Genomic DNA, 22,353 nt, shown 5'->3' on the forward strand with positions numbered 1-22,353 from the left:
CAAGTAGTGAGGCCCATACGTTCAGATTCATCACATCAAGTAGCATCTCATCAAGTATTGAGGCCCATACGTTCAGATTCATTGCATCAAGTAGCACCGCATCAAGTACTGAGACCCATACGTTCAGATTCATCACATCAAGTAGCATCTCATCAAGTATTGAGGCCCATATGTTCAGATTCATCGCATCAAGTAGCTCTGTATCAAGTATTGAGGCCCATACGTTAAGATTCATTGCATCAAGTAGCATCTCATCAAGTAGTGAGGCCCATACGTTCAGATTCATCGCATAAAGTAGCAACGCATCAAGTAGCACCGCATCAAGTAGTGAGGCCCATACGTTCAGATTCATCACATCAAGTAGCACCGCATCAAGTAGTGAGGCCCATACATTCAGATTCATCACATCAAGTAGCACCGTATCAAGTAGCACCGCATCAATTAGTGAGACCCATACGTTCATATTCATCGCATGAAGTAGCATTTCATCAAGTAGTGAGGCCCATACGTTCAGATTCATCACATGAAGTAGCATTTCATCAAGTAGTGAGACCCATACGTTCAGATTCATCACATCAAGTAGCATCTCATCAAGTAGTGAGACCCATACGTTTGGATTCAACACATCAAGTAGCATCTCATCAAGTAGTGAGACCAATACGTTGAGATTCATCACATCACGTAGCACCGCATCAAGTAGCACGGCATCAAGTATTGAGACCCATACGTTTGGATTCATCACATTAAGTAGCCCCGCATCAAGTACTGAGACCCATAGGTTCAGATTCATCGCATCAAGTAGCATCTCGTCAATTAGTGAGGCCCATACGTTCAGATTCATCACATGAAGTAGCTCTGCGTCAAGTAGTGAGGCCCATACTTTAAGATTCATCGCATCAAGTAGCATCTCATCAAGTAGTGAGACCATACATTCAGATTTATCACATTAAGTAGCCCCGCATCAAGTACTGAGTCCCATAGGTTCAGATTCATCGCATCAAGTAGCATCTCATCAAGTAGTGAGGCCCATATGTTCAGATTCATCACATGATTTAGCACTGCATCAAGTAGTGAGGCCCATACGTTAAGATTCATCGCATCAAGTGACACTGCATCAAATACTGAGCCCATACGTTAAGATTCATCGCATCAAGTAGCATCTCATCAAGTAGTGAGACCCGTACGTTCAGATTCATCACATCAAGTAGCACCGCATCAAGTAGTGAGGCCCATACATTCAGATTCATCACATCAAGTAGCACCACATCAATTCGTGAGACCCATACATTCAGATTCATCGCATCAAGTAGCAACGCATTAAGTAGTGAGGCCCATACGTTCAGATTCATCACATCAAGTAGCACCGCATCCAGTACTGAGACCCATACGTTCAGATTCATCGCATCAAGTACCATCTCATCATGTAGTGAGACCCATACGTTCAGATTCATCACATCAAGTAGTGAGGCCCATACGTTCAGATTCATCGCATCAAGTAGCATCTCATCAAGTAGTGAGGCCCATACATTCAGATTCATCGCATCAAGTAGCACTGCATCAAGTAGTGAGACCCATACATTCAGATTCATCACATCAAGTAGCACCGCAACAAGTAGTGAGACCCGTACGTTCAGATTCATCACATCAAGTAGCACCGCATCAAGTAGTGAGACCCGTACGTTCAGATTCATCACATCAAGTAGCACCGCATCAAGTAGTGAGACCCATACGTTCAGATTCATTGCATCAAGTAGCATCTCATCAAGTAGTGAGGCCCATACGTTCAGATTCATCGCATCAAGTAGCTCTGTATCAAGTAGTGAGGCCCATACGTTCAGATTCATCACATCAAGTAGCATCTCATCAAGTATTGAGGCCCATACGTTCAGATTCATTGCATCAAGTAGCACCGCATCAAGTACTGAGACCCATACGTTCAGATTCATCACATCAAGTAGCATCTCATCAAGTATTGAGGCCCATATGTTCAGATTCATCGCATCAAGTAGCTCTGTATCAAGTAGTGAGGCCCATACGTTAAGATTCATTGCATCAAGTAGCATCTCATCAAGTAGTGAGGCCCATACGTTCAGATTCATCGCATAAAGTAGCAACGCATCAAGTAGCACCGCATCAAGTAGTGAGGCCCATACGTTCAGATTCATCACATCAAGTAGCACCGCATCAAGTAGTGAGGCCCATACATTCAGATTCATCACATCAAGTAGCACCGTATCAAGTAGCACCGCATCAATTAGTGAGACCCATACGTTCATATTCATCGCATGAAGTAGCATTTCATCAAGTAGTGAGGCCCATACGTTCAGATTCATCACATGAAGTAGCATTTCATCAAGTAGTGAGACCCATACGTTCAGATTCATCACATCAAGTAGCATCTCATCAAGTAGTGAGACCCATACGTTTGGATTCAACACATCAAGTAGCATCTCATCAAGTAGTGAGACCAATACGTTGAGATTCATCACATCACGTAGCACCGCATCAAGTAGCACGGCATCAAGTATTGAGACCCATACGTTTGGATTCATCACATTAAGTAGCCCCGCATCAAGTACTGAGACCCATAGGTTCAGATTCATCGCATCAAGTAGCATCTCGTCAATTAGTGAGGCCCATACGTTCAGATTCATCACATGAAGTAGCTCTGCGTCAAGTACTGAGTCCCATAGGTTCAGATTCATCGCATCAAGTAGCATCTCATCAAGTAGTGAGGCCCATATGTTCAGATTCATCACATGATTTAGCACTGCATCAAGTAGTGAGGCCCATACGTTAAGATTCATCGCATCAAGTAGCATCTCATCAAGTACCGAGGCCCATATACTCAGATTCATCACATCAAGTAGCACCGCATCAAGTAGTGAGGCCCGTAAGTTCAGATTCGTCACATTAAGTAGGACCGCATCAAGTAGTGAGACCAATACGTTCAGGTTCATCACATCAGGTAGCACCGCATCAAGTAGTGAGACCAATACGTTCAGGTTCATCACATCAGGTAGCACCGCATCAAGTGAGACCCATATGTTCAGATTCATCACATCAAGTAGCACCGCATCAAGTAGTGAGACCCATACGTTCAGATTCATCACATCAAGTAGCACCGCATCAAGTGAGACCCATACATTCTGATTCATCACATCAAGTAGTGAATCCAACCATCACCAGACCACTCTCTAGGGCTGGGCGAGATGGACCAAAAAATTATATCTAAATATTTTTAGGCTGAATGGCAGTACATGATATATATCTGGGTACTTTTAGGCTGAATGGTGGTACACGATATATATCTCAGTATTTTTAGGCTGAATGGTGTTTAAGATATTTATCTCAGTATTTTTAGGCTGAATGGTGGTACACAATACATATCTGGGTACTTTTAGGCTGAATGGTGGTACACGATATATATCTGGGTATTTTTAGCCTGAATGGTGATATATGATATATGTCTGAGTATTTTTAGGCTAAATGGTGGTTCACGATATATATCTCAGTGTTTTTAGGCTGAATGGTGGTACACGATATATATCTCAGTATTTTTAGGCTGAATGGTGGTACACAATATTTATTTCAGTATTTTTAGGCTGAATGGTGGTACACAATATATATCTGGGTACTTTTAGGCTGAATGGCGGTACACCATATATATATCTGGGTATTTTTAGCCTGAATGGTGATATACGATTTATATCTGAGTATTTTTAGGCTGAATGGTGGTACACGATATATATCTCAGTATTTTTAAGCTGAATGGTGGTACACATTACATTACAGTCATTTAGCCGACACTTTTATCCAAAGCGAATTACAATAAGTGCATTTAACGTAGGAAATCAGGAGAACTACTAGTCATCAGAGGTCATAAGCGCATCTAAACAATCATCTAAGAGCAAAACCAGTGCAAGAAAGCCGTGACCAGGTCGATCGGCAGCAGGGCCCTCTGAGCGACGGGGCAACCAGGCGTCCCGAGGAAGCAGAGCGAAGTGGTCGGGTGGGGGTGTAGGGCTTGACCATTGCCTGGAGATAGGAAGGCGCTGTTCCTTTCACTGCTCTGTAGGCTAGCACCAGAGTCTTGAACTGGATGCGAGCAGCTACTGGGAGCCAGTGTAGGGACATGAGAAGGGGAGTTGTGTGGGAGAACTTAGGGCGGTTGAACACCAGACGAGCTGCAGCTTTCTGAACAAGCTCCAGATGTCTGATGGCTGACGCTGGGGTGCCAGCAAGGAGGGAGTTGCCGTAGTCCAGCCGGGAGATGACCAGAGCCTTGATGAGCACCTGTGCCATCTCGTCAGTGAGGAAGGGGTGAATCCTCCTGATGTTATAGAGGAGAAATCTGCAGGAGCGAGAACCGATGCAACGTTTGCAGCAAACGACAGTTGGTCGTCCAGGATCACACCCAGATTCCTCACTTTCTGATTTGGCATCACCACGGTGTTGTCAATGGTGATGGCCAGGTCTCAGTGCGGGCAGCCTTTCCCCGGGAGGAACATCAGCTCTGTTTTGTCCAGATTGAGCTTCAGATGGTGTGTCGCCATCCACTCCGAGATGTCAGTCAAGCACGCAGCAATGCGTGTCTCTACTTGTGTGTCAGAGGGAGGGAAGGACAAGATCAGCTGGGTGTCATCGGCATAACAATGGTAAGAGAAGTCATGCAAGCGAATAACAGAACCCAGGGATGTCGTGTACAGGGAGAAAAGGAGAGGACCCAGAACCGAACCCTGTGGAACACCTGTAGTCAGTCTGCGAGGCTCCAACACAGATCCCCTCCATGTCACCTGGTAGGAGCGACCCATCAGGTAGGATGCAAACATTGAGAGTGCAGAGCCTGTGACACCCAGCCCCTCGAGTGTAGAGAGGAGGATCTGGTGGTTCACTGTGCCGAAAGCAGCTGACAGGTCCAGGAGTATCAGCACAGAGGAGAGAGAGTTTGCTCTCACAGAGTGCAGCAATTCTGTCACTGCAAGGAGGGCCATCTCTGTCGAGTGACCCACCCTGAACCCAGACTGGTTGGGGTCCAGGAGGTTGTTCTGGTGGAGGTACAAAGAAAGTTGGTTAAAGACAGCACGTTCAAAAGTTTTGGATAGAAAGAGTAGAAGGGAAACCGGTCTTTAGTATTTGACGTCAGAGGGGTTAAGTGATGGTTTCTTGAGAAGGGGGGTGACTCTAGCAGTCTTGAAGGCAGATGGAGAGCATCCTACCTTGAGGGAGGTGTTGATGAGGTGGGTTAGATAGGGAAGGAGTTCAGGTACTATAGACTGAAGAGGAGGGGAGGGGACCGGGTCAAGGGAGCATGTGGTGGGACAACTGGATGTGATGAGGTTTAGAACCTGGTTGGGGGAGAGGGGAGCGAGGTGGGATAGGGTGGGACGTGGAGAGGTGAGGGAGGGTGCAGAGGGTGGGATAGTGCAAGCAGCACTAACCGGGTGGTGAGAAAAGGAGGATCTGATGTTGTTTACCTTGTTGTCAAAGAAGTTAGCGAAGTCATCAGGGAGAAGGGAGTAAGTAGGAGGAGGAGGTGGGGATTGAAGCTGTGTAGAGAAGGTTTCAAAGAGTTTCTTAGGATTGGAGGCAGAGGATAGGATTTTAGAGCGATAGAAGGCAGCTTTAACAGCAGAAAGGGAGGAGGAGAAAGTGGAAAGAAGAGACTGGACATTGAGAAGGTCCTCTGGGAGTTCGCCTTTTCTCCATTTGCGCTCTGCCACTCTCAGGCTCCGTCTGTCAGTACGTACTGAGTCGGACAGCCAAGGGGCAGGTGGAGTTGGGCGTTCAGGCCTGGAGGTGAGGGGACAGAGATTGTCCAGAGAAGAGGAGAGGGTAGAGAGAAGAAGATCTGTAGCAGTGTCAGGGGGTAGGAGAGAGAAAGATTCAGGTGTAGGGAGGATAGAGGTAACAGAGGAGGAAAGATCAGTGGCGGAGAGAGAGCGGAGGTGTCTACGGGTGGAAACCATGTGGGTAGGGGAAGGGGCTGAGGGGGGTGAAGAGAGGGAGAGAGAGTAGGGCATGAAATAGTGGTCAGAGAGCTGGAGGGGAGTAACAGAGATTGGAAATAGGACAGTGTCTAGTAAAGATAAGGTCCAGCTGGTAGCCGGCCTTGTGGGTAGGAGGAGAGGGTGAGAGGTGCAGGTCAAAGGAGGAGAGGAAAGAGAGAAGAGGATCTAGCGTGTCAGTGTGGATGTTGAAGTCACCGAGAAGGATAAGTGCAGAGTCGTCAACAGGGAAGTGCGAGACAAGTGTGTCAAGCTCCTCCAGAAACTCACCAAGGGGGCCTCGTGGGTGGTACACAACCACGATGGTGAGTTTGACTGGATAAGAGACAGTAACAGTACCACCGAGGCCTCGCAGTATTTACACCATGACTACCACCGAGGCCTTGCAGTATTTAATTTCAGTTAATTTCAATTTCAATGTTATTTGTATAGCCCAATATCACAAATTACAAATTTGCCTCAGTGGGCTTAACAGCAACACAACATCCTGTCCTTAGACCCTCTCATCGGATAAGAAACAAATCCCTAAAAAAAAACCTTTAACAGGGAGAAACAATAGCAAGAAACCTCAGGGAGAGCAACAGAGGAGGGATCTCTCTCCCAAGATGGACAGCGTGCAGTGGATATTGTGTTCACGCAATTTACATAATACAACATTGAAAGAAGATAACAGAGTTATAATGGACATAACATTTATGAAGAACATGATGCACAGGATGCCAAGCAGTGTCCACATGCCAACGGAACAGTCCAGGACCCAAGCCACGCAACCAGCATCATCATGTAAAAAAAAAAACTTATGTGAGGAGAGGAAGGGCAGGCAGCATCCAAATGGCAGCCACCATCACCACGGAGACCTGGGAGGAGAACCGACTGCACATGCATGCAAGAGAGACTCACATGACACCATTCAAACACAGAGAAAGGGAAAGGAGAAGACATCATTCAGAGAGAGAGAAAAGACATGTGAGAGAAGAGAACAGTTTGCAATAGTCATTAGCCATAATCAATTAAGTCATCAATTCGTCATAATCTATACTCTGTAATCTATACTCTATAGTCTATACTCGATAATCTGTACTCGATAATCTATACTCTATAATCTCGTCGGCAGAACAGTGGTTGGTAAATTCATTGAGACAGAAAACCAACCCACCATCCAGTACAGGTTGTGAAGCACTAAACTTAAAGGCAACTAATTGTAAACTAAGGCCAAAAGATGAGTTTTAAGTGTGGATTTAAAGGACTCAACAGACTCTGATTGTCTGATGGCAGCAGGCAGGTTATTCCACAACAATGGAGCCCGATAGGAAAAGGCCCTGCTGCCACCAGCTGACTTCTGTTTAACTTTGGGTACACACAGGAGCCCTGTATTTTGAGAACGAAGTGCTTGAGATGGCATGTACGGTTTAAGGAGATCAGACAGGTAGGATGGAGCCAGCCCATTTAGGATTTTATAAGTCAGCAGGAGCACCTTGAAGTCTGATCTAACATGGATAGGAAGCCAAGGAAGGGAGGCAAGAATTGGTGTAATATGGTCAAATGTCCTAGTTTTAGTTAGGATTCTAGCAGCAGCATTCTGAACCATCTGAAGACTTTTAGTACTAGAATGTGGCAGACCTGAGAACAGAACATTACAGTAATCAAGTCTGGATGAAACAAATGCATGTATTAGAGTCTCTGCATCAGCCATGGAGAGAAAAGACCAAATTTCAGCTATGTTACGTAAGTGAAAAAAGGCAGTCTTGGTGATTTCTTTAATGTGCTTATCAAAGGAAAGGCTGGGATCAAACGTAACACCAAGATTTTTGGCTGCCACACTTTGTGAAACCACGCAGTTGTCGATCGTTATCGTTACTTGATCAAATTGGTGTCTGTGTCTTGCAGGGCCAATGACCAGCATCTCGGTTTTATCTGAATTTAAAAGCAGAAAGTTAAGTGACATCCAGTTTTTCACAGCAGCCAAGCAGGCCTCTAAGTTAGGGATTTGAGTATGATCATCAGCCCTTATAGGCACATACAGCTGAGTATCATCAGCATAGCAATGGACATTTATTCCATAACTGTGTATAATTTGGCCAAGAGGTGTAATTACACCATGACTACCATCGAGGCCTCGCAGTATTTACACCATGACTACCATCGAGGCCTCGCAGTATTTACACCATGACTACCACCGTGGCCTTGCAGTATTTACACCATGACTACCACCGTGGCCTTGCAGTATTTACACCATGACTACCAGCGAGGCCTTGCAGTATTTACCGGTGTTGGACATCGGCCATTTTAAATTGTTTAAAAATAGTATTAAAGTTGTTAAAATGTTAATGTTGGTGTCAGTTAGTTTCACAACAGACACACTAACATATGTAATGCAGTAATATCTTTACTGGGTGTTTATGTTGACACAATACAGAGTTTAAACACCGGCCGTCATGTTGACCACCACGGTGGTTTTATTACAACATCAAACTATATCAATACAGATGGTATTGTCTCATCTTATATCTTGTTTGAAAATATACCGATATATCGTAAAAAGTCGATGTATCGCCCAGTCCTACTGCTCAGTCATCTCCTTAGCCCCAGCACGGCACAGAACAGGAAGAGGGAAGAACAGGAAGACTTGTTTCAGAAGCAGGTTGGAGGATTGCAGGTTAGAACTGCAACAGAAGACGTTGCAGGGCAGCGATGAGATCTCCAGGTTTTTGCAAACTGCTGCAGACATGCTGTGGAGGCTGCCACAGGAACTCAGGGTGCAGGCCATATTTGACATGTGTAAACTACTGTTTGAGTGGCAGCAGCAGAAAAACTGAACCATTTTTTGTGGCACGGTGCCCCAGTGGTTAGTGCTGTTGCCTCACAGCAAGAACGTCCTGGGTTCAAACCCTAGGCTGTCCCAGGTCCTCTCTGTGTGGAGTTTGCATGTTCTCCCCGTGTCTGCGTGAGGTTCCTGCGGGTGCTCTGGTTTCCTCCCACCATCAAAAAGACATGCATGTTAGGGTTAATACTCCTGTCTGTGTCCCTGAGCAAGGCAATGGAAAGAAGAACTGGAGTTGGTCCCCGGGAGCTGCAGCTGCCACTGCTCTTATACAATAGGATGGTTATATGCAGACAACACATTCATTGTATCCTGTACAATTCACCGTAAGAACACAATGACAAAATAAAGTGACTTTCTTCCTTTTTTTCTTCTTTTTCTTTTAACAATTTTTTTTCTTTTTGACAGCTTTACATCTTTTGGTTGTTTTTTTTGTTTTGTTTTTTTTACACAACAACAGTTTGCACCTTGTATATTATTGTGCATGTTACAGCAAGTAAAACAATAACCTGATTTTGTAACAGTTGTCTGGGAACTTTTCTTAATCATAGAAGACTATTAAATCCAAAATGTTATAGTCCTCAACAGACTCAACACCGTGGATGAGCACAGATAACACACTGCCCTTTCATAGAGACAAAACAACTTGCGCATTCTTCATCATAATGTCAGGCGACTACTGAATATGTTTGCCACATTGGTCTGTCATTTAAAGGTTCATTGATTTTATGTCCTTACAATTTACTGATCAAGTTTGCCATGACACACTATGTTGATCTGCCATGGCACAATTGCATGGGGTGATTGAAAGAAGGCCATCATGTCATTCCGTACACCAACGGCAGCTCTGGTGGGACGGCATCTTGAGAGGTAATGAGAAACTAGAAGATTCCAAAAGATGTGTCCCCTGCCACCACTTTTTGCCACTCGCCTGGCTGAGGTGACCCTGTTGTGTCTTGAGTCTGCAAAATTAGCAAGGATATATCTGCTCACAGGTGTGTTGACTTCATCAGTGTAGGCCAGGAATTTGTGTAGAAGGATACAAGCTTTGACAACGTTCACTGCTTTGTCAGGCAGAAGCTCTAGTGCTCAGTCAAGGATTCTCCACCATGCCACCAAAATGCCTAATGTGTTCTCAATCACCCGCCTGACTGGAGTGACAGTAGTTATAGATCTACTTTACCACGGGTATGTTCATCTCTATTTAGCAAAATGTAAAATATACAAATTATTAATGAATAGAAAATCATTATGTGCCAATGCAGCTTTGATCAACAAACATTGAGTGGAATATGCCGATAAAATAAGCAAGTGGCTGGTATATTTTGGACTCCACCAGCGACAGTGGCAGGTGGACAAAAAGTTAATTTCCAACCCATATATATGTGTAGTTCCATCAGTTCCAGGTTTTTGGTCCTTGACCATGAGTGTTCCAGTAGCCGATTTCTCATCAGGTTGCCCTGGTTCCCCACCACTTGACGTGGACCTTGTTGAGACCCGAGTAATGTCCGAGCCGGTACGACCGTTCATGTTACTCTCACTTATATCCTTGGTAGCTGGCTTGTATAGCATTAGGAGTCTAAGCCACAGGCTCTTACTGGATATTTGTCCCAACCGAGGTTTGAACTCCCAATCTCCGGCAGTGGAAAGCCGACATTCTCACCAACGAGCTATAATCACGTCAGGGCCTGGTGCAGTCCAGCTCTTCATGTTTGAGACTCATCGTTGGATGTTGGCCACTGTGATGATAACTGTTTCTTGTTCTGGGATATTGCTGTGGTCTGCTCTTAGGCCCACCAGCCATTGCGCATTGGTGTTGTGTGATGCCTCCTTTCCCCATATATCCTTCCGGTATCACTCAGTCTCTGCTCCGGGTGGGTCTGATGTTTTTCCCTTGTTACTCTGCAGCTTTACTTTGGACGGTTCTTTGAAGAACATGCCATTTACTCTTTTGGCTTCTACTTCTCTAGTGTGTGTGTCTATATCAAGCACCACTGTATATATAAAATTTCATTGAATTTAATGTCTGTGACATACCTGGAAAAGGATGCATGAGATTGTTGTGTGAGGGGAATGCAGCATCACCAGTGATTACATGTGGCATTTTCACTGCTGTTCCGGGAAGACTGGCTGGTGGGGGCAGGTTCAGTTTGTGTTCAAGCAGCATAGAACCAAATCTGCTATCGCTGAAGATGCCCCTGTCACTTTCCTGTCTGTATACCCCTACAGCCACCATGATAAACCGATATCTGGCATCATAGGCAGCCATCAGGACAACGGAGTATGTACCCTTGTAGTTGTAGTATTGCACATGTTCTGTCTTGGGAGAGAGATCTTCCTCTGTTGCTCTCCCTGAGGTTTCTTCCTATTGTTTCTCCATGTGAAAGGGTTTTTAGGGAGTTGTTTCTTATCCGATGTTAGGGTCTAAGGACAGGATGTTGTGTTGCTGTAAATCCCACCGAGGGAAATTTGTAATTTGTGATATTGGGCTATACCGATAAAACTGACTTGACTTGTAGTAGTCCCTCCAGGCATGCGGTGGTGCCTTGATGTTCACTTGATTTCCATCTATGCTGCTGTCACAGTTCAGAAAGTTCCATAGTCGCCAAAATCAGCTGCAATAGCTTCCCACTGGGCAACTGAAGGGCAGCAAAGGAACTCTGGCTGAAGTGCTTTCCCTAAAGCTTTGCAGACCTCTGAAATTATGGAGGACACCATGCTTGACCGTAGTTTGTAGCTAACTGCTACAGTCTGTTGGCTTCCACCTTAAGCTAAAACTCGAATGGTGATTGCCAGTCTCTTGGTAATGTGTATAGGCATACTGTGCATACACTGATGCGAGATAAAAGGTTACAAACGGTGGCCCAAGCCGTCAGATATACCTGCCGACATCGGAACATATTTGAAATGCATTTCTTCATCCATTTCTCTCAGTGGCTGGACAAGCACAAAAAATTAATCCTCAATCTGCCTCAGTCGGTTCAGTGGTCGTACGCTCCATCTCCTCCGATGCCTTCTCTCTTCTCTGCCTTGCATGAACTGTTGTTCATCACTTGTTAGCTCCAACTCCAACACAGTCCGCTCAGTTTCAGTCACCATTGTTTGAAGTACACAAAGAAACTTCTACCGTCTATGAGAAACTCAACAGAGTGCCATAGAAACCTCACTGACAACTCGCCTTTAGTGTAACTGCAGAGCAACGCAGACCCACCAGCGCACAACTATGAACGCTCACAATGGTGTAGGCCACTTGCGTAGGCTACGACGTAGGCTCAGAGTAGATCCTACGCAGAAGGATAAATGAAGCCTCTGGGTTAGTGTGGGTTAGTCTGCTAACTGTTGGACTAACTGGGACCCTTTCGGTTGGCTGGTGTTCATTGATAGACTAGTTTCTACTAGCAAACAAACCGCTGGGTGGTTTTGTTGGTCTGTGTTGCTCTTCAGTGGTCTTTAGGCTGAAGCCAGTAACTGGAAAACATTGTTCTCAGTGGGCAGTTGGTGTTTTTACAGGGACATGGCACCACCTGCTGGGGGTGATGGAGAAAAGGCTGGTGGTGACAGGAAGGTGTTTCCTAATTTAAATATATGATTACGATTTTACGTATGGTCCTACATTCATAGAAATATTAACAGTAGAAAGCAGGGTTCTTCAACTAGCTGGGCACGGAACCAGCTTTCCATCCTTCCATCCATTATCCAAACCACTTATCCTGCTCCCTGGGTCACAGGGATGCTGGAGCCTACGCCAACCAGCCTTCATAGATGAAGTACATGTCGGGTCAGAGGTCATCACCCGAATAACAAAGATTTTAACCATAATAATAAAAACAGGCCAATACACTTTATTTATCGAGCATTTTTCCAAGCCACTATTCCAAAGAACTCCGTAAACTCAAGGAGCATCATGGACAGATGTGGACAGATTTGGACAGATGTGTGTTATAGGAATAAGAGCGCTTCATTAACAGGCTTACAAGAAGGAGAATGACAACCTGACACTTGTCAGAGTGTTTTTAAGTCTTTTTTCCCAAGGTGTTTAAGTCTTACATGCCGTGGAAAAGGCTTATAAGGTCCTGACAGGCGCAACACTCACACCCTACTGTCCCACTGTTTATTTTACAATGAATAATTTTCCCAAGATTCCCGGTGTTCATTAAAGAAGGTTGAATCAGTTCATGTGGACACAACGTTCATTGACGGACTTACATGATGATGAAACACATCCGTGATCTTCTGCCTGGATTACTGAGCATCGGGTCACTGCTCATCACTGTACCTATTCCCAAACAGCAGACACCAGGACAGTGAAGGACACTGATCCAGGACAACAGTTATGCTCAGAAATGATGATGATGATGATGATGATGATGATGATATGGCTTTGTGTGTGTGTGTGTGTGTGTGTGTGTGTGTGTGTGTGTGTGTGTGTGTGTGTGTGTGCTCTTCCAGCGTCCAGTGAATGATGATAAATCTCCAGTAGGTCCATGGCTCCTCGCCCTTTTTGTCTTTGTGGTTTGTGGATCAGGTAAGACCCGTCTAATCTTCATCCTTCTCTCACCGTGGTCTTCCTCAGACAGACCTGCACACACACTGCCTTTACTCCAGTTTCTCTGATAGCCATACCGTGTGTTTACATGCAAGTTAATCCTTTTATTCTGCTCAGATTAAAAGGTGGTTATTGTATCTGCCATGTAAAGCCCTTCCCCCTTAACCAAATGAAGGTCTGAATGGACACCAGCACAATCTGGTCAACACAGCTGGATTTCAGCCATCATTTGAGTTACTGTGATTTGTTGTTACTTTAAGGGGCCACACGGTGGCGCAGTGGGTAGCGCGGTCACCTCACAGCAAGAAGGTCCTGGTTCGAGCCCCGGGGTAGTCCAACCTTGGGGGTCGTCCTGGGTCGTCCTCTGTGTGGAGTTTGCATGTTCTCCCCGTGTCTGTGTGGGTTTCCTCCGGGGGCTCTGGTTTCCTCCCACAGTCCAAAGACATGTAGGTCAGGTGACTCAAAGACATGTAGGTCAGGTGACTCAAAGACATGTAGGTCAGGTGACTCAAAGACATGTAGGTCAGGTGACTCAAAGACATGTAGGTCAGGTGACTCAAAGACATGTAGGTCAGGTGACTCAAAGACATGTAGGTCAGGTGACTCAAAGACATGTAGGTCAGGTGACTCAGGCATGTAGGTCAGGTGACTCAGGCATGTAGGTCAGGTGACTCGGGCATGTAGGTCAGGTGACTCAGGCATGTAGGTCAGGTGACTCAGGCATGTAGGTCAGGTGACTCAGGCATGTAGGTCAGGTGACTCGGGCATGTAGGTCAGGTGACTCAGTCGTACTAAGTTGTCCCTGTGTGTGTGTGTGTGTGTGTGTGTGTGTGTGTGTGTGTGTGTGTGTGTGTGTGTGCGTGTGTGTGTGTGTGTGTGTGTGTGTGTGTGTGTGTGTGCGTGTGTGTGTGTGTGCGTGTGTGTTGGTGTTGGCCCTGTGATGGCCTGGCGGCCTGTCCAGGGTGTCTCCCCGCCTGCTGCCCAAGGCTGCTGGGATAGGCTGCAGCATCCGCTGCGACCCTGAGAGCAGGATGAGCAGCTTGGATGATGGATGGATGGATGGATGGATGGATGGGTGGGTGGGTGGGTGGATGGATGGGTGGATGTTTTTACCTTAATCTTTCAGAGGATTGTGTTGTGTTACTGACTTCTGATCCGGAAACGACAGACAAAGAGCAGGAGGAGGGGCGTAAACAGACACATCTCTGACACAGGGTTCGTGCTGAGTAAATGAAGGAGGGTAGCATCCTGAGGCTTTCTGGATGGGCGAGAGATGAGAAACATTTTCTGAAAAGCCTCAGGCTCGATGTTGGAACCTTAGGTGCATGCAATGGAACGTCTCTCCCGTAAGCTGACAGACTGGGTCTCGTGTACTGGGCTTGAAGAGACTGCATGGATTTTGACATGGTTTTTGCTCTCAGCATGACCTTCATTCACCTTAGTCAGATGCCTGACAGCATGTGGACCAAGACAGACACATCCAGTCCCATACACCCGCGCTGTTCAGCTCGATCTCACTCTGAGTCTCAGTGGCGGCTTCGGCTCGGCCGAGCGTCACACAGACGATGGCCGTCAGAGGTCCTGGGTGAAGAGCCGGTCAGTTCACGTGTTTCTCCATTACAAACAGCGCCTCCTACCGGTGGGGGCATGTCTGTCGTAGTGTTTCAGACACGAGGTGGCTCCTGGTTGGCTTTGAAGTTATTTTAACGCGTTGAAGAGTCACTAGTGTTATGTATCGTGATGTCATTTAATATCACCATTTCACGTGTTCCTCCTTCCTGCTGCCCCCTGCTGTCCAGCGCCACGCGTTGTCATGACACTGTGAGATCTGATGGTACTTGTCGTTCTCAAGATGAAGAAAGGAATCAGGGACAGTTGATTTGTCGTTTCATATTATGTACTACGTACACGAAAGAAATGAAATTCTGTTTCCCCCAGCCCACAGCAGTGCAACACAAAAACACACATCCAGAAACAACTCCACCAAAAACATACAAAAACAGAGATCAAAGCAAACAACACGGTCCACCCAGTGCAACATGGTCCACCCAGTGCAACACCAGTGCAACACAGTCCACCCAGTGCAACATGGTCCACCCAGTGCAACATGGTCCACCCAGTGCAACACCAGTGCAACACAGTCCACCCAGTGCAACACGGTCCACCCAGTGCAACATGGTCCACCCAGTGCAACACCAGTGCAACACAGTCCACCCAGTGCAACATGGTCCACCCAGTGCAACACCAGTGCAACACCAGTGCAACATGGTCCATCCAGTGCAACACGGTCCACCCAGTGCAACACAGCCCACCCAGTCTAACACAGCCCACCCAGTGCAACACCAGTGCAACACAGTCCACCCATTACAACACGGTCCACCCAGTGCAACACAGTCCAAAAACTCCATCGTCAAGAGAACCAACACCAGCCAGGATGATTGTCAGAACTGCCGGTCTGCGTGGGCTAACAGTTAACCTAGCCTGCCCCGCCTCCGTGTCCTGTCAGACCATCCTCGGGGTTTCCCCCTCAGGCGCAGCGCCAGGCAGCGCCGTGGTCCCTAGGCGTATCGGACCAGGTTCCTCCAGCTGATCCAATGCCAGCACTCCAGCCAGACACCCCCGACACACCTCCCCTGCACTCCACACGACGACACAGACGCAGACAAAAACACTGCACAGTCGACACTAGGCGAGGCCGCTGCCAGACCGCCTCGATGTTTCCTCTCAGACAGGGCCGTAGGCTAGCAGTTAGCTTAGCCCGACCCGCTTCCGCGTCCTGTCAAACCGCCCTCGGTGTTGCCTCTTCAGACCCACAGGACGCTGCAGACCAAGCTCTCTCAGCCGATCCAGCACCAGCTCTCCCAGTCAAGCCAAATCGACGACCAAAATAAAAACTTCACACGATGACACAAACTTAGACGCAGACGTGGACAAAGACACTGCATAATCGGCACTGGGTGAGGCCGCCGCAAAGCCGAGCTCGCACCGCCATCTTCCCACTCCGGAAGATATTTAAAGGGATATTAAAAAGAAATGTTGCATATTTTCAACCTCAGGTCCATGTATTAAACTTAGGGTTGGCATCTCTATAACATGCGCAATACTTGTCAATGTAGTCTGCATCGCTGGTAGCCCGCTATAGCAACCTGGCTTACTTCCGGCACCAGTGACGTCAGCAGAGAACGTCAGCTCTATTGTCAGCAGAACCTCGATTTTGTATTGAAGCGGTTATGGTTTCAAAAGATTAGATAGACCACTAGCACTTACTGGACATGTAGATTATTAGTGGCAAATACCATCGTAGTTCTGACCGCAAACGATGCAGATGCAGTTAGCAGTGTTCTGACAGCGGCAATCCGGCGGCGTCATACCCATGACCCACCGGGCAGCAGTTGCTGATACTGATAGCCAACAGTACCGGTGGCGGTTGTTGGTAACCTGGGCTTTGACCAGTCCGGTATGGAAATCTGATTTATCATCTGCACATTTGATTTGGCATAGGTTTTATACTGGATGCCCTTCCTGATGCAACCCTCCCCATTTACCCGGGCTTGGGACCGGCACTAAGAATGGCCTGGCTTGTGCATCCTCAGTGGCTAAATGGAATAATAAATAAGATACTGGAGATAAGTATGTATGCACTTGGGATGTTCATAATTAACCATTTAACCGTTAACCAATAATACGGATTTTGACCAATTAATGCTCAGTTATGGTTATATATATATATAGCTTTTTTCCCCCCGGAACCGTCAATAGTGTTGACAGAATTGCTCAACTAATGAGAGCGGAATATCAATACAGATGCAGGAAAAAAAGTTTTAATACATAGCAGTACAAGCCTGTTTTGTGCGTCGCGCACTCATCAGCTGCTGATGATATATATATATATATATAAACTTAGCACAAAAAGTAAGGGCATTTGTGTTTGTATATATATTTATATATCCATCCAGCCATCCATTATCCAAACCACTTATACTGCTCTCGGGGTTGCGGGGATGCTGGAGCCTATCCCAGCAGTCACTGGGTGGCAGGCGGGCAACACCATGGACAGGCTGCCAGGCCATGTATATTTTTAAAAAGTAAGAAAATGTTGCTGCATAGTAACAGAAAAATAGGCTATACATATCAATCAACTCATGGGCACGTGTTGACACGTGCAACCAACCACACGTGCCTGCAATCATATTTCACTGTGCCCGAGCAAAATGAAGAGAGCAAAAGTAGTGCGTGGGACCATTTCGACCAAAAGGACGAAAGGTGCTTTCTAAAACGACCCGGTGCTTTCCTTGTACTTCTGTCTCTGGAAAAGCCTGCTCACGTCTACATGTATCTTGAGTGCAGTACTGGGGGAGGAGGGGGGGTTGCCAGAGGTGTGATGGGGGCTGTTGTTGTTGGGCTGGAGTGGGGGTGTGGGGCGTGACTTCGTCCTCTTCAAACCTGTAGTAGAAGACATTCAGGTTGTCAGCCATGTCTTTGTTTGCCTCAGAATTCGATGGTCTTCTGTAGTTTGTGATGTCGTGGAAGCCCCTCCACACTGACACACTCGTTGGCTGGCCTCAGACTTGGAGGTGCTGACTCTCAGCACCTCCAAGTCTGAGGCCATGGTTCTCTACTGGAAAATGGTGGATTGTTGCCTCAAGTGAAGGAGTTCAAGTATCTCGGGGTCTTGTTCACGAGTTGTTCATGAGTGAGGGTAGGATGGAGCGGGAGATTGACTGGCGGATTGGTGCAGCATCAGCAGTAATGTGGACGTTGTACCGGACCGTTGTGGTGAAGAGGGAGCTGAGCTGAAAGGCAAAGCTCTCAATTCACCAGTCAGTCTTCGTTCCAACCCTCACCTATTTTCATGACGTCACAAGCGGCTGAACTGAGTCTCCTCCGTAGGGTGTGTGGGCTCAGCCTTAGAGATAGGGTGAGGAGCTCGGACATCTGGAGAGAGCTCGGAGTAGAGCCGCTGCTCCTTCACATCGAAAGGAGCCAGTTGAGGTGGTTTGGGCATCTGATTAGGATGCTTGCTTAGTGCCTTCCTTTGGAGGTTTTCCGGGCACGTCCAACTGGGAGGAGACCCCGGCGTAGACCCAGAACTCGCTGGAGGGACTACATGTCCAAACTGGCCTGGGAACGCCTTGGGATCCCCCAGGAGGCGCTGGAAGGTGTTGCAGGGGAGAGGGACATCTGGAGTGCCCTACTTGGCTTGCTGCCACCGTGACCCGACCCCAGAGAAGCGTCTGATGATGAGATGAGATGAGATGAGATGAGATGAGATGAGATGAGATGAGATGGGTGGGACAAACTTTGTCGGTATCCCCACACGTATGCCTTTGGGGGGATAAAACAGAAATACCAAATGTGACAAAAGGTGCACACTCAGTTTTTATGGTTGGGATAGTCTCAGTTGCTAGAATTATGCTGAGACATTGGAAATCACCTACGTGGGCATCTGGGTGGCATGGCAGTCTCTTCCATTGTCTGCCAGCACGTGGATTGCCTGTTCGAATCCCCGTGTTACCTCTGGCTTGGTTGGCCGGCCAGACAAAATTGGCCATGTCTGTGGGTGGGAAACCGGATGTGGGTGTGTGTCCTGGCCACTACACTTGAGCCTCCTCTGGTTGGTTGGGACGCCTGTTCAGGGGGAGGAGGAACTGGGGGAATAGTGTGATCCTCCCATGTGCTATGTGCCCCTGGTGAAACTCCTCACTGTCAGGTGAAAAGAAGCAGCTGGTGACTCCACATGTATCAGAGGAGGCATGTGGTAGTCTGCAGCCGTCCCCGGATCGGCAGAGGGGGTGGAGCAGCAACCGGCGCGGCTCGGAAGAGTGGGGTGATTGGCCAAGTACAATTGGCGAGAAAAAGGGACAAATCAACAACAAAAAAAGGAAATCACGTATGCATCCAACACTTAAAGAATGGAAAGTTCTAATGAGTGAAACGGCATCATGTGAGCTTATGTTGGCGAGGGTGGGGGGCGTCATGGTTCATTTGACTTCTAACTAGAAGCTTGAATTAAAGACAACACCTGTGACCAAATGGCCTGCTTCTGTGTCACTGAAGTGCCAAAACCCCTGTACGTTTGGAAAGGACAGGGAAGTAAAATGTGTGCACAGTTTTATTTTCCTTTAACCAAGAACACTTGTGTTTTCATTGATTTTCCATTCCACCGTCTTACTTTTTTCTTTTTTTTCTTCATCTTGTACCACATAAGCAGATCTGACCATGTTTGAAAATAATAAAAACTTAAATTATTAAAAAAAAAGTTGTCAACCGTAAGATTAATACATGGACCTGAAGTTGAAAAATGGTGAAATGTCCCTTTAAGAGGCTCTATCTAGAAAAATAGAGGTTTATATAGATCCTCATTTTCGACTCCGTCAGGTTCAGGACACAAAAACTGCTCCATGCCTGGTAGAATAGAGTCCTACAACCACAGCCAGCGGCGTTAACGTGGAGGTTCCCCATGTGACATGTGTACTGACAGTCCCCTTCATGTCTTTACAGCCGATCGCTTAGCAAACAGGATCCAAAAGTCCCGCTCATTTTTCCAAAGAGGGAACCCTAGTCGGACGTGGCTGTTGTCTGAAGGAAGTGAGGTCATGACGTTCGAGGTGTTGATAAAACGTGAAATGCACTGACGCTGTCTGTGTCTCTCAGCCATCTTCCAGATCATCCAGAGCATCCGGCAGGGCTTGTGATGCCTTCAGCCCCGGAAGACGCTCTCTCCTCTGGAACCCAGCCAGCAGAAGCCCCGCCCCCATCCTCCCCTGGGTCTTCTGCCAACAACAACAACACACACACACACACACACACACACACACACACACAGAGCCTTCATACACCACAAACACAACACACTGCCTTGTACCTCTTACACACACACACACACACACACACACACACAGGTTGTGTGTTCTCTTCCTGTTTTGAATTGAAGAGTTTTCCATCCACTGTGACCTCTCGTCTGTCTGTCTGTCTGTCTGTCTGTCTGTCTGTCTGTCTGTCTGTCTGTCTGTCTGTCTGTCTGTCTGTGTTTGACATGTGTCTGTGAGTCACAGTAAAGAATCACATCAAGTTTTCTTCTGGTATTGATAACATTGGTTCTTGCTGATCACATCAAGTTTTCTTCTGGTATTGATAACGTTGGTTCTTGCTGATGACATCAAGTTTTCTTCTGGTATTGATAACGTTGGTTCTTGCTGATGACATGTTTGTTCTAATTGGTTGATACACGTAAGTTCTCATGCTGAAAGAGAGATTTTGCAGTAAGATGAAGTAAACATTTTATCAGTCTTAAAGCCACAGTCCTGAACCTGCAGGTGTTGCTGGACCAGTGTGTGTCTGTGTAGGTGCTGGTGAGGTGGTCTGAGCTCCATCCAGACTGCACAAGTCAGCAGGGCTGCTGTGTCCCAAGCAAACCAAAAAACCTGGTGGAACCTGAGTTGTACTTGTTGATGTAGTACTTACTATGTGTTGGTGAAGGTCTTCCACCAGCTTGTTCGGCCATATCTTACCAGGCACCAAGCGTCCATGGTCTGGATTCTATTTGGAGTAGCCTCTGACTTCTATACATCAGAGGTAGAAAGTAATACACAACGACATTTGTTTGCATGTACATTTTCAGGAATGTAACTTTAGATCGACCTTCCTCAGTTCTCTTCTTTTTCTTCCTCACTCTTTCCTACTCTCTCTCTCTCTCTCTCTCTCTCTTTGTCTGTCTCATGATGCATTCGTTCAGCTCTCAGTATATTTCTCTAGGAAGCCAGTGGTGTCTGTCTGTCTGTCTGTCTGTGGCTAACACATCCAGGGGTTTGTCAGATGATCGTAGCCTTTAGCTGCAGGTGTGGATGAGCCCCTGCTGTCAGGTAGTAGGTAGTGTCTGCACAACATCAGCTTTCAGCACAGGAACTTTGGTATCAAGGTTCCACCGCGCCGTTCTAACAGGATTCTTTCAGCTGGCGGAACACGGGAGGCGCCGGGACTCGTGGCCTGGGTGTTTGTTTCTCGCTGTGTTTGGAGGTCCACCGTTGTTTGGAAAGAGAACTTCTCTCCGTCACACTGAGACTGGACACTGGCGTCTCCTCGGTACCGGACCGGACCTGCCGGAGTCACCAGTCACTCAGACAGGATGCAGGAAACCTGTGCAGTCTCAGATCAGATCTGTAGTCCAGTTGCCAGGAGGCCCTGTGTTTGTTTGGTCAAAAGCTGCTACGTTTATTTGACCTGCCAACCATTGAGTCTGGTGTAGTTTCTGACCTCGTGGTTTTACAGGTTTGAGGTCTGCTTCCTGTAAGTTTCTCTCTGAACAGTGTAACTGCGCCGCAACAGGCCGGTAGAGGCACTGCAGACAGACTGCATGGAACCACAGCGGAAGCCATGCAATGGTTTTATACGAATAAACAACCAATATTTTCTCTGAATACTTGTGTTGTACTGCGGTTTCTTTCAGCGTTTTAAAGCAACAGTGTTCTATATCTGTACAACAATAAAGTGCAATACATCTTTCAGGACGAGTGATGGCGTGACTTTTTCTTAAAGTACCCTCCAGACACGCTTCACAGTTCAGAAACTGAGCTGAAGAATCTATTGTTTCACCTGCCCTTTCCCCTGACAAAGTAGAAAAAACTCCTTTTTCTTAAAGTACCCTCCAGACACGCTTCACAGTTCAGAAACTGAGCTGAAGAATCTATTGTTTCACCTGCCCTTTCCCCTGACAAAGTAGAAAAAACTCTGAAAATGGGCTGGAAGCATATCTACTCTTTCTACAACTACCACTACTACTGCTACTAAAACCACTACTACTACTACTACTACTGCTACTATTACTACCAGCACCACCACCACTGCTACTGCTACTACTGCTACCACCACTACTACTACTACCACTCCTCCCACTGACACTACTACTACTACTACTACTACTACTACTACTTCTACCACCACCACTACTACTACTACTGCTACCACTACTACTACTCCTA

At 46.7% G+C, this 22,353-nt stretch overlaps 1 protein-coding gene across 1 annotated transcript in view; it reads left to right on the top strand.

The window, feature by feature from the left end:
- Positions 1–21,857, top strand: part of zgc:85858 (uncharacterized protein LOC405879 homolog) — a 35,988-nt gene extending 14,131 nt beyond the window's left edge. The window contains exons 2-3 of the mRNA XM_056299971.1: positions 13,279–13,354; positions 20,030–21,857. Coding sequence (XP_056155946.1) covers positions 13,279–13,354; positions 20,030–20,070 — 117 coding nt within the window. The 3' untranslated portion in view covers positions 20,071–21,857. The remainder of the gene's footprint in view (positions 1–13,278; positions 13,355–20,029) is intronic.
- Positions 21,858–22,353: the final 496 nt, after the last annotated feature.

The sequence above is a fragment of the Lampris incognitus genome, chromosome 20 (assembly GCF_029633865.1).
Source record: "Lampris incognitus isolate fLamInc1 chromosome 20, fLamInc1.hap2, whole genome shotgun sequence".
Classification (NCBI taxonomy): domain Eukaryota; kingdom Metazoa; phylum Chordata; class Actinopteri; order Lampriformes; family Lampridae; genus Lampris; species Lampris incognitus.